The following is a 13,379-nucleotide window of genomic DNA, read 5'->3' on the forward strand; positions in this document are numbered from 1 at the left end:
TTAAATTACTTAACTCGGTGTTGATCTATAATTCTACATAATCCTTCGACCTCAGATGCTTAAGCCTTAAGACTAGAAAACTCTTAAAAGACTAAAAAAATGACTTTCATTCTATTTTTATTTGGTTGATGACCTAAATGATTATTACTTGGCTTGATCTTGGTCCATAATACCGTCAATTAAGAAAAAATAAAATCATAACTTAATAACCAATAAAAAAAAGTTGAGAATATTGCAACTATAACAAAATAAATGTAAAAAAAAACTTTGACATCTCTAAAAAAATAAATACACGAAGAAATATACTTTACCAACTCCTCCTTGTAAGATATATTCTTGAAAAGTTTCAATGAACGTGGCTTACAAATTGAATTCATTAATTTTTCGAAGTTAAATTAAGCAGCATCTATTTATTAATTTGAACCACTAATTACATCAATCACGTAGTTCTTCCCCTTTATATTAGTCCCGCCTCCCCAAACTTTGATATTTGAATTTAATTGGCTGAAAGAGATATTTTTTGACGTTTTTTTTTCATTCGGAAAATTCAAACTTCCGAGTCACCAAATGTCGGCCTCCATTTATATTAGTATAAAAGATAAAATAATAAAATATAATTTTTTTATTAACATGAAGAAATTTTTAATATTCATTTGCTTCTTCAAAATAACCTAAAAAGCACTTATGAATAACTAAAAGGGTATTTGACATCATTTAAAATTATTCAGCATAAGCTTTTAATTCTTATCAGAGTCAAGTGGCATTTCTAAAATAGATAAAAAAAGATACTTTTATTATTTGAATTGAAATGTCATTTTTATTGAGTTGAGATGTCTTTTTCTGTAAGCTTTAGAGCAGTAAGTGAAGTTGCTTGTAAAATACTCCTAAATATATATATTTTATTTATAGTATTTGCATTATCCTTAGTCAAGTTCAAATACAATTTTAATACCTAATTAGGATATTATTGACGGCTGAAGTGTCGTGGAATGAATCTAATCTCCGTTATTATTCCTGGAATTTGTAGGTTAATTTTGAAAATGTTAATTTAAGAAAATGACACTAAAGTGTACCTAAATAAAATTTGATCTGACGTGGAAAGTTAAGGTATACGCGTGTTTTGTGAATGAGAAACCGCCATTGGACAGTTGACCGTTGACTTCCCTCCAACACACTGTTGGCGCCATTTTCCGTTCCGTTTTGGGGGCAGTGCGGTTCAAAATGGAGATTAGAGTAGCTGGTAGAGGGGCAAATATGTAATTTAAGGAAAATACGAGGGTAATAATGCACCCCACACCACACCTCATGTCTCCTCAAAATAATAGAAAGTGCAAAGACGAAGGAACATAATAATAGTTGCTGCATCATCCACTCCCACGCCCCCATGATTGCGCGTGGGCACAAACACATACCTATTCACTATTTACTCTTAATCATAGGCACGTCGATTACACTTACACTTACACACCTTATCATCCGGTTCGCTTCTGCTCCAAACCCGGTCTACCCGCCCAAAATACGAAGAAAGGGAGAGGGAAAAGTAAATTACTAAACTATCCTTTGTTGTGAGGGCATGTTGATAAATAAAGATAATTTTAGTTTATAATTGTTGAGAAGTTAAAAGGTGATGTTAAAGTATGAGAAGTTGTGAGTTTAGTAAGACGTATAAATATAATTAAATGCAGGGCACATAATTAATATAGTGATAAATATAATTAAATGCATATGAGGTAATGGATGGGATCGAACCAGAAGAAGCATAAGCCGAAGAAGTGTGGTCCGGTTTGAGATTTGATATTGTTAAAGAAAAGAAAGGAAAATTGAGATTGAATAATGGAAGCAGGTGGGGGCTGCTCTGTATATAATTCATGTCCTTATTATGTGAGGCCCTTTCCTCTTTTTCCAACTTTTGCTTTCTCTTCCCTCTCAATTCTCTCTCTCTTTCTCTCTCATTTTTTTTTGATCTCTGACCTAATTGTCTCTCTTCTCTTCTCTTCCCTTCTCATCAACATCACCACACCCCAGAGAACATATCCCTCTAAATTTAGCGGGTATTTCTCATCATCTTCTTCTTCTTCTTCCCCCGTCACCTAGATCTCTCTCTCTCTCTACACACTCATTGTTTGACAAAATAACACTGGGAAGTTTTGTCATAGCTCAGCTGACTCTAGCTACAGATAATAAGATTAAGATCATCACCCACCGCAACACCACACAGGATTCAACTCTTTTCATTGCTTCTCTCGATCCCAAGAATTCAACATGACTCCAGTTAATTTGGCAGGCCAGTTTGGTGACACCACATACACTAAGGTCTTTGTTGGAGGCTTGGCCTGGGAGACCCAAAAGGAGACCATGAAGAAGTATTTTGAGCAATTTGGTGAGATCTTGGAGGCTGTTGTCATCACTGACAAAGCTACTGGAAGATCTAAAGGCTATGGATTTGTATGTTCATATCTCTCTCTATCTCCTTTTCCTTATATTCATATAAATTAATTCTTTTGTCCAATTCCTATTACATACCACCACCCACCTAGATCTCAACTTTAAATGAAACAATATGTGTACTGTGTCACAAGGATGTTCATTATTTTCGTTTCAGGTTACATTTCGCGAACCAGAAGCTGCCATGAGAGCTTGTGTAGATGCTGCTCCTGTAATCGACGGAAGGAGGGCCAACTGCAACCTTGCTTCTTTGGGTGTCCAGAGATCTAAGCCTTCAACCCCAAAGCATGGTTCGTATACAAAATTTGTTCTTCTCTATCTTCTCCTTCTCCTTCTTCTTCATCATCCCAGTTCTTATTATCTCATTGACATGATGTATCAGATATCCCATAAGTCGCATAAAATCTTCTCTTTTTAGTCTGTCACTGTTGAAAGATGCTATAGCTCTAACATTTCTCAAACTATTCTCATCCATATACCCCACGTACATGCTCGTTAATGGATATTCCTCCCGAAAATTATTAGTGTGTTTGAGTGAAATCCAAGTCATGATATCTGCGTCGAAATATTCTTTGATAAAAATGGAAGACAACACAGCTACATGACAGCTAAGATTGAATATTCTTCCAGAGTGGAAAGTTCTATTATGTTTTATCCAAGAGAGAAGAGAGTTTTATTTCATGTATATTTTTGGGAAACAAATGGAAGAAGAAATGTCCCTAAGAAGCATGGAACCAAAGCAGTACGTCCACTGCATTTGTTGCCTTTAGTTATTTTTCGGCCATGTTTTTTTCCACTGAAAAACAACCCAATGTACTATAATCAATAATACATGTTCTTTTATTATACATATACATACATAACTGGAACTATTTCTATGATGTGTTTGTTTTGTTGATGATGTTATTAGTATAAATTAATAAACATATTTGGCAGGAGGAGGAGGGAGGAACTTCAGAGTAATGGGTTCTTTCCAGACAGGATTTGGAGGAGGAGTGGGATCAGCTTTTCCTTCAGCAGCAACCTTCCCTCATTATGCCATCCAGCAAGGGATACCTTATAATGTTTATGGGTATGAATATGCTTTAACTCTTTATAGCATGCTACTCCTTTTTCTTTCTCTCTCTCTCTCTCTCTCTCTCTCTCTCTCCCTCCTCTACAGTTGTACTACTAAGGTGGGATCATGGCACGTGCATGCCAACTCATTCACAACAAAAACTCCCAAACATATTTTTTACTCACCTTACCTTGCCTTGCCATTGCCACCCACTTCATCTCTATTCTTTTCACACAATCAACCTACACATCATACCTATGCACTAGAGAGAGACTTTTTTTCTATCACTCTCATGTGCGAGGCCAAAGAAAAAGGACTATGCACCACTGTGAATAATCTTTCACGTCCTTTGACCTTTATCTGTGTACGCGTTTAGTTTGACGATGGTGCATGTAAACACCACATGCACCATGTCTGCACTACCCTCTCTTATTATTGCTTCACATTCTAACCCTTTTCTTTCCTTATTCTTTTATCACTATTTTCAGGTACTCTCCTTACTCGCCGGATTACACTTACCCTACGGTTTGTACATTTTTTACTTTCACTTTTACTTTTTTTTTCCTCTTTGTCTACACTAATTCTTTTACTTAGGATGCGTTTTCTTGCGTAGCTTTTAGGAGGACACACTACCTTTTGAACCTGAAATCAAACTGTTTCTTTCCACTGTCCTCCCACCCTCCCTCTCTCTCTCTCTCTTCTTTTTACATTGCATTCAAATATATTTAGATTTCTAAAAATAACCATAGTCTAAAACAATCTCCTAAATCCTCTAAGATATATTATCCTATGTTTTCTCCTTTTTATCGTTAAATATACTATTATCTTTTCTAATCATCCATTCCTATTTAATATGAGTACAGTTACAACTTGCAATCTATAACACATTAAACCGAGTTTTGGAAAATTTTCAATATTTGAAATTCGGTACTTCAACAAATCTTCATCGTCGTAAAGAACATGTTGGACTCATCAAAAGTAAACATGCTCTTAACTACTTGCAACAAAACAACCTATAAGACCCGTTACATTTTTAGTATTGTAAGTATAATGGGTTTATTAGTGTTATGAAAATGATGAATCACGCATACTTATGTGTCTCTATTTCTATATGCAATAGACTGTATGTAAACGATAAAGCTATTTTTTTATGAAATAAAATAAATAGATAATTATAATTAAATATTATTATAAATAATAAAAACTAAAACGCGTAAGTAGCATAATATATAAATTTAAATAATCCGTGATTATAAGAAATAAAATTCCAAAAAATGCATGCATAATAAAGCAAAGGAATGAATGGATGAAATGAAACAAAAGAAGGGTGGGTAGTGTACGATGTATGAGGGTAGGGTGGTAATTGTGTGGGAGCTTTCACTATTTATGTGGGGATGAAGTTTTTCTTGGACAACACATAATTGTACCCTACAAAATGTGGAAATGAAGGTGGTAAGTCGGTGCATACGCACTGTTTGTATAATTGATTCCCTTCCCTTGGGACAACCAAAGGAGTAATGAGTGAGTGAGGCTTAGTCAAAGTGTTGCCTGTCCTGTCTTTTCCCCCCAATATTATTTCTTTTTTCTTCAAGAGGTGAAGTTTGTGGTCCATTTCTTCTGAGTCATGTGCTACGCATACTTTCACAGTCTTCTAAATTCAAGTGCTTCTGCACTGCACACACCCACATTTTTTAATCAAAGGCATGCTGCTGCGAATGCTAGTGGTCCACCTTTTAATAAACTAGAATGATAACGAAATCTTGCTGACGAGGTAGAATAATAATAAAGTAATTAAATTGTTGGAATCTAGTATTGAAAAATGGAAAATGGCATGCATGGTGCAGAGCTACTATGGTGTGTATGGAGGAGCAACAGCACAGTACCCGGTTTATGGAAGCGGGCCAGGAGGGATGATGACGGGTGCTGCAGCTTTCTACCCGTATCTGCAGTACGGCGGAGAAGGGAGTGGCGGCGGTGGCACAAGCGGGGGCTATAGTTCCGGGCAGGGTTACGGTGTGAACTATGCCCCTCACCTCTTTCAGTATTCACCGATTGCTTCCACTGCAGCAGGTGCCTATGCCCAGCACTACGGAACACCCATGTCTCTTGCTCCTTCCCCTGCCTTGCAATCAGGTTTGGTTTCTGCTCCTTTTCTTTCGTTCCCATTCCAATTCACGAGTGATTAATGGGGCGCTAACATCTTTGACAGTGTGTTTCGCTGTGCCGCAGGCGTGACCATGTCTCTTCAAGCTCCAATTCCTCATCGCTAGAGACTCATCTCAAACTAGCTATGTCAAAACTTCCCAGTTGCTTCTTGAAGTCTCTCGTCCTCATCGTCATCACCACCATCATCATCATCATCATCAACCTTTGCCCTAACCATGGTGCTCTCTCTCACACACACCCACTCTTTCACTAACACAATGCAAAGTCCATCAATGGCATTTGGGCTTTTCCAGCATATATAAGAAGCCCCCCGTAGGGGCGAAAATGTTCCTCCACATCTGGAGAGTCATGCATTTCTTTTTCTCAAAAAAATGTTGCATCTTGAATGAAGGGTTCCCTCAGGTGAACCGCCGAACCAACAGTGGCCGGCCACCGGAAATGGCTGGCTGAGTTGTTGGAAAAAAAGAACAGCAAAGCTTGGCCCTGGAAAGGCCGAGCCCAAAAGAACCATCTTCTTGACTTGCGCCCAAGGAGGGCTAAGTAAAAGTGTAGAATGGTTTGAAAAATTGTAAATGGGAAAGTAGCTCATCAACTAGAAATGAAGTTAGTTCTGCAAAAATAGGTATTCCCTCCAATCACTGCTATAATCACCTCTGCATGAAGAGGAACTTTTAGCAATCATGGACATTGGATGTCCCAGCTTTTTTGTATGGTAACATCTAGCTAGTCTTAGGCCTTAGTGTTAGGATCAGTCATGTCTTTATAAATATGTTTTCTTTTCTCAACTTCATTTCAATTTTCTCAAAAACGAGTTTTAACCAACCAATCAATTCACAATCTTCCCTTTGGGTAAGGGGAGCCAATATCTAACTACTGTTTTTTTGTTCTTGGTTTTTCCTGTAAATTGAATGTGGCTAAACTATGGGAGTTTAAGCCCAATCCACTAATCCTTAGGAGGGATAGTGTTTTATTTTCCCTTTTAGCATAAGTAGTAGTAGATTTCATCATCATGTTGAGAACTGCATCAATGGATGTAGAACTCAAAACACTTGCATGTAACCCTGGGAGATATTTTGGTTCCCTTGGGTACTTCACTTACTCACCAACCATGGTTAGGACATAGGTGAATCTCATCACTCTCTGTCTCTCTCTCTCTCTTTCTCTCTTCTCTCTTCTCTCTGCTTTTCTATCTGCCAACTTTTACATCGAGATGGACCTTGATACTCTATTAATTATATGTTTAAGCCTATATGGTTTGGATTGTAATTAGGAATACTGAAGTAGGAGGATTTCATTCTCTATCCATGTCGGATGAGAATGGATTTGCTACTCATTCTACTATGTCTTTAATTTCATGTTATGCTTGCTTCTGTTCAACCTATGTCAACATAAGCAAATCAAGTTAATTCTTCCACCAATGTTCACTCAAACACATTTTATTTATTAATTATATGTGCTAAATCTGAGGTTTACTTATTAAATCTTGTTGTATTCCTCTTCAACCTCAAAATTAGTTTTTATTTTCACTCTCTATACACATCATAAATGAAACCTTTCAAGACCACCCTCTTAGTTTATCCAAACGCTTTTGCATACATATATACCACTGAGACTCCTCTTTTCTATTATAGATCCATGCTTACAATTGTATATTATTATTTTAACTCAATATAACAAAGAGTACTTTACAAACTCATACAATTATTTTTATATGAAATTGTTGAATTTAGTACTTCTAATGTTGTCAAGTCCACTGTATAAGGTGATATTTCATGGAACTTATAATGTATTACCTAAAGTTAGTCTCTATTAGAAGGGTCGTGTGTTGCTTCGATTCTATACGTTTTTTTTCAAGATATAATTTTTTCAATCATATGAATTCTAAAGATCTTAACGAATAATTAACTCCTTCATGATGAAATTAAAGTCCTTTTTTAAAACCTGAGAATTCTTTTCATCATCAACTCTCAGAAATTGTTCCCAAACAAAATCTGAATCATTGACTGATATGATTTAAATTTAAAGTTGGGGTATTTTTCAACTGGATTCAACTTTAAGTTCACAAAATAAGCATTCCTCTTATTTTAAGCTAAAAAATTCAAATCAGGAGAATGTATTATGGAGAGTTTAACAACTTACTTATTCTATTCTGTTCCTCTTAATAGTTAAGTAAGGCACTGATAGTGCAGTATTTCTCCGTAGCTTGATGTAACATATGTTGCTGTTAAATCTACTCTTGATTTAACAATAGTAGAGATTAAAGATGAATCAAAATTCGTGACAGTAGATCAAAGCCTCTAATGAACAAAAATATCTTATATTTTTCTAGCAACAACTTTACACTTGGTTTATGTGTGATCAATTGTGTATGACTGTATATCAACGTTTGTTATAACCTGGTTTGTATTTATGATTTTTGGTTAATGGATGTTTAGACGTGAAAGTGATCATACATATTCACTTGAGCCCAAAATGTAACAAATTACATTATGCATTGTGCACTATTTTTTTTATTTTTACGGCACACCGTTATAATGTCACTTCTTAGCTATGCTTGTAATTATCTTTGCAAATGTGTGAAATTGTTAAAAATTGAGTTGGTCTCAAAGTTTCTAAATAATATAAATCGAACAACTAAAATAATTTTACGATAATAAATTATCTTATTTAAACCTTTTTCTATAAATATTACTAAAGCTAAACCTAAATAAAAAATATGACTATTTTGAATTCAACATCTTAAAAATTAATAAATTTATTATTTTTTATATATTACTTTCATGTCTTCTTAATCTATCATATTATCTATCGGTCGAACAAATCTGATATATTATCTATTAACTTTGTATTCTTATAAAAAAACCTATGAAGTTTGCATTTCAGTTATATATTATGAGATTGTTATCTTTAATTGATATAGACTTAGAAGAGCTCCCGTAAATATCCGATAATGTTTTGTTTCTTTGGCTCGGTCAAGGCCTGCTGTGTTTTTATTCACATATGCAGGCATAGGCATATTCTGTTGTGTTTCACAAAGCTAATAGAATAACAGTAATTCAACAAATGTTTCTCAGTTTCGGAGAATCCAACAAATGTTGTCTTGTTTTTTTTCCCGTTCTTGCTCTGAAGCTTAATTTAGTGACCATTCTCAGAAAAGCTCTAAGAAAGAGGAAGAGTATATCTATATGTATCAGATATTGGTGAAACCATCGTATCTCAGATATGTCTGAAGAGGCTATGGAGTGGTCACCAGAGAATTCAGTAGTCTCAGGATTCAAGGAAGAGTCTTCTGAACATTCTCCATCTGAGAAGTGGTTAAAAACCAGCAAAATTACTCCATTTATTCAACTGGATATTCAATCTGAGTTGATTGAACAAAATAATTCAGACCATCTTGGATATGGCCATAGCCACCACACTCCCGAAGCTGGTGAAAAACATCAGGCCTTAAAATCACATGCAGTAACCAATACAGAAAAGACATACACTGTGACCAGAAGAAAAGAAAAGCTATCGAGTATTCTACTTCCACTGTCTGCAGCTTCGTACTACAGTGGAGTATCACCGCAAATGGAAATTGTTGAATCATGTCAAACCATTGAGAAGCTAAACGAATATTTGAAAGCAAGAAAGGATGATGTCAATGCTGGTGTACCAGGCAAATTCTTACGTGCAGTAATGGGTTCAGATGGTGTTGGTAATTTCTATTTCTTAACAGAATCTTGTGAACATGAATCCATGATTTTTCTGATCACTATTTTGTTCTGGAATAATATATTGTAAATGTAACTGTTAACAGATGTAGGAACTGTGGCTTCAATCATCACGTATTCCTTCTACCTAGATGTAACTTCAGAGAGCGATCAATACTGCACAGTACCAATCATTAACATTAACAGGACAAATCTTGGTTCGCATGTTGAACTCAAGTGGTTGCTTGATTCATGTCATATTGATCAGTCATCCTTGATTTTTGCAGATGAGGTTAGTTTGACGAGACTGTTCTACAATTATAATTTTGAAAATATGTACTTACATCAAATTAGGCCTGCTTTTTATTTTTGGATAAACCAAAGATATTAATTATTAAAGCTATGAGGGAGTCTTAAACACCATTTTTTTCCCCTGTGTGTACACTCCAAAAGAATGCTTAATTATTTGAATAAATTTCACAGATTGATTTGTGTTACTATGATCTATTTGGGAGTCTTAAGATCGTACTGTTGAAGGGAAGCAAGATTAAGCAAGAGGTAACAAATTATGCAGTGGACACAATGTTCAGCTCTGGTTATGATATCAGAAAATTACTGATATTATGTTCTTTTGAAAGCAGAAATTGAAGCATGCTGTGGTTGAAAATTTTCACAGCAGAAAGGTTAATTTACTGCACCTTTTTCAACCATTTTATACACTTTTTTTTTTTAATATTTAAGAACTAATGCATACCATCCATAAAACTCTTATTTCTCAGGGTGAGACAATATATCCATGGGTTAAAACTGTCATCACAGGCGAGGTGGGCCTTAAATTCCCCACACAATTTCAGTGATATCTCCTCTTGTATTTATGGTTATCATATTTTCCTCAATTTCAGTTTTAATCTTTATATTTTAAAAGTTCAACATCTAGGTACTTGTAATTTTACATGTTTAAATTTTACTCTGATGCCTTTAGTTTTACTTTATTAGGTTTTTACCTGGTGTGCTTTGTTGATGTTCTACTCCATCTATGATCTATTATATCATTCACTAGTCCAAATGATAAAAATTATTAAAATTCTGCATATATTTACATGGAACTGTATGAATCTATAAGTAAATGATGCTACTCAAAACTGCACATACTTACTATGATGTTTAGAGCTTTCAACTTGAAGGATTAAAACAGCTGAACAAGTATTAGCAGAAGCTTTTTATATAATGTGAACTGATGGTGAATGATATAGAAGAATAATCTGTTTCTTCCATGGATGTATCATTATAAAGTCTCAGTTCTCGTTTAACCCTTTAACCATTGCTACAGGAATGCTCTTCTTGCACGGCCATAGCAGACAAATTTGTAAATTATTCGCCTGAAATTTTGGCTAGCAAATCATTCAGTAAACTTCTGGTACTTCAAACTTACCTTTTTCTGATGTTTTAATGTAATTTCTAAGACTATAGAAACATTTTCTCTGAGAAAGAAAGAAAAGAAGGTTCATGCAATTATAAGAGTGTTGTTATTCAACAGTTGGTAGCATGATTCATGCCGATTTTAGTGGTGTTGACATACACCATGCTATTCACTTGACTTGTATTGTTTTTTTTGTCTTGTTTGGTTGTTGTGTCCCTCATGTCTACCCAAAAATTAAAATGAATTTTTGTCTCATCTTTGATTCCTGTGAATGGTTGCAGCTAGCTGGCATTCTTTTAGATACTGCGAATCTAAGGGACCCTGCCTGCACCTCTAAAGATAAGTACACGGCTTCATTATTGATCAATGGTGCTGGTCGTTATGGCTGCAATGGCTTTTACCAATTATGTATGCCCCCACACCATTTTCTATTATTTTGGATCTTCACATGCTACTGCTATTGTTCAATCTTCTTGGTTTAGTTGCTGTGTATGTTGAAGTGTTTGTGATTTTCAGTGAAGTACAAAATGCATGACCTTTCCTCCCTCCAAGTAGCAGATATCTTGTGGAAGGACTTCAAAAAGTGGACAGGACAAGGTATTCACTTTTGTTTGTGTATATAAATAAACAAAGGTACCTTTCATAAATGCTTTCATAAATGAGTGTAATGAAATGACATAACATTACTTTCGATTCTCTCTCTGTTGATCTTCTGCCTGTCGGCAGTGTAGATCTATTCACCAATATTCATAAGCTACAATTTTAACTGTATTGCAGTTTCCATTCTAATTTATTTTGGTTCTGTTTCTAAATATTGTTACATAATCCCAAAAACATCATAGTTTTAATCAATCAACATGTACCATGTAATCAACCAAAGGAGGTTGTATGTTAAAATCTAATCCTTTAACAAAAATTTACTATTTTTGTGTGATGGGGTAATAAAGCAGAGAGTGGAGATTCAAGGTCATTGCAAATTGGCATGAGTTGCATCGGAATTTCAATTGGACAGCTTCTTTCTCGCGCAGAAAATCTTGCACAAGAAATAACACGATTTCAGTGTCAGTCTCCATTATTCAACTTTGCAATTCAAACTTTCCATCTGGTTTTTCAGACGCAATGCATTTCTAACTTTTATTACTTTGTTCTGCTTCAGTGTATGAGAAACTTCGAGCACTTATTGTGGTTTCGGGGTATTTTACTGATGAAAAGAACTTCAAGGTTTGTTACTACTTATGGTAATCAAACTCTGAATTTACATCTTATATTTTACTAACTTTTCTTCTAACAGTTAGCTAAATAATTATATTGGACACTGCAACACACAACAATAGTAATTATATTTCACAACATGTGTTTGTGTTCTGTCCAATTGAAACATTGAAACTGAAGAAGCTTTGTATGAATATGATTGAATGTGACAGAGAGAAGTTTTGATTTGCACGGAATCTACGAAGCTGTTAGAGAGTTTGCTCTTTTTCTTCGATTTTAATGCTTCGCGGCTGCCACTCAAAGCTATGCACTTTCCAGGTGGGTTTCACCTTTTTCTTCCTCCAAAACTACTTTGTTCTATTTATTTATTTTTTTGATTTAGACATGCATAATGTTAGTATCTTTAAAATTAAATAAATCTAGTCATTTCATTGAATTTTGTTGTTTTGCAAATCTTTCAACACTCTGTTCTATTCCAATAGTTTGAAAAGGAGAAAATTGAGAGAATTTTCTTGTGAAAGTTAAAAAGGTGTAAAACAATCTAATTGTCGGCATTTGTGAAGATTCTGTACAGAGAAATAAGTATCTTAGTGTTTTAAGTAGAAAGAAATATAATAGAAAACTAAAATAAATAATTAATATTGGTGTAGGAGTAATAATTGTAGTATATAGGAACTAAATCTATAATCAACCTTTCATAATTAATATCCATAACATCATTAAAAAATTGAACAGATTTGAGTTATGATGATGTTTATGGTACAATAATCAATGAGATCCAGGAATAAAATCTTTTTCTTAAAATTTGGTGGAGTGGAATAAAACAACAGTTTTACATCCAAAGCTATATTAATGCGTGAAGTAAGGATTAAATTTATGAACTATTTTTTGTGGTTATGTTGTTGAATATGCAATAAAGATTACAGTGATAATATTTTGTGGGTGGGTGGCAGGTCTGAAGAATGAGATGAAAGCGTACGAGATCGATAAGGTTACATCAAGAAAAATAGTTGAACATCTGATACAAGAGTTCGTTGGGATACCAAAACCCTAGCTACCAAATTGCTTCTTTATGAACAAAACAAGATTCTCTATACATTACATTGCTCCTTTATTATCGAAACAGAACAGAAAGGGAAAATTAACTTATGCTGCAGTGCAGCCACCATCTTTTACTTGCAATGATTACATTAAAGAGAGGAAAAAAACATCACAGAAATAACAGAAGAAATAATTGAGCTTGAACTTATGCAGAGTTACTCACACCAGTACAATATTTCAATATCCAAGCATGTTTCTATCATTCTCAATAATTTCTTTGATATATTTTTCAATGAACTTCCACTAAATGAAATTAAAACCTCCACAATTTAGCTTTTTTTTTGTA

General features: G+C 34.5%; 2 protein-coding genes across 3 annotated transcripts; both read left to right on the forward strand.

Moving 5' to 3' along the window:
• Positions 1-1,892: 1,892 nt before the first annotated feature.
• Positions 1,893-7,149, forward strand: LOC114168530 (RNA-binding (RRM/RBD/RNP motifs) family protein). Of its 2 annotated transcripts, none has more exons than XM_028053391.2 (6): positions 1,893-2,445; positions 2,603-2,735; positions 3,382-3,517; positions 3,991-4,027; positions 5,347-5,635; positions 5,732-7,149. In XM_028053391.2, the coding sequence occupies exons 1-6, from the start codon at positions 2,263-2,265 to the stop codon at positions 5,770-5,772; spliced, it is 819 nt and encodes a 272-aa protein (XP_027909192.1). In that variant the 5' UTR covers positions 1,893-2,262; the 3' UTR covers positions 5,773-7,149. The 2 variants fall into 2 exon arrangements, with proteins under 2 accessions (XP_027909192.1, XP_027909193.1); XM_028053392.2 differs by having other exon boundaries at positions 1,894-2,445; positions 5,712-7,149.
• Positions 7,150-8,590: 1,441 nt separating this feature from the next.
• LOC114169217 (uncharacterized) lies at positions 8,591-13,305 on the forward strand. Its single transcript, XM_028054266.2, has 12 exons — positions 8,591-9,365; positions 9,468-9,652; positions 9,844-9,918; positions 10,002-10,043; positions 10,140-10,184; positions 10,691-10,777; positions 11,062-11,188; positions 11,297-11,377; positions 11,731-11,841; positions 11,937-12,001; positions 12,205-12,310; positions 12,946-13,305. The coding sequence occupies exons 1-12, from the start codon at positions 8,891-8,893 to the stop codon at positions 13,044-13,046; spliced, it is 1,500 nt and encodes a 499-aa protein (XP_027910067.2). The 5' UTR covers positions 8,591-8,890; the 3' UTR covers positions 13,047-13,305.
• Positions 13,306-13,379: the final 74 nt, after the last annotated feature.

Source organism: Vigna unguiculata, chromosome 11 (genome assembly GCF_037176805.1).
Source record: "Vigna unguiculata cultivar grain cowpea cultivar isolate G323 ecotype 2 chromosome 11, ASM3717680v1, whole genome shotgun sequence".
Classification (NCBI taxonomy): domain Eukaryota; kingdom Viridiplantae; phylum Streptophyta; class Magnoliopsida; order Fabales; family Fabaceae; genus Vigna; species Vigna unguiculata.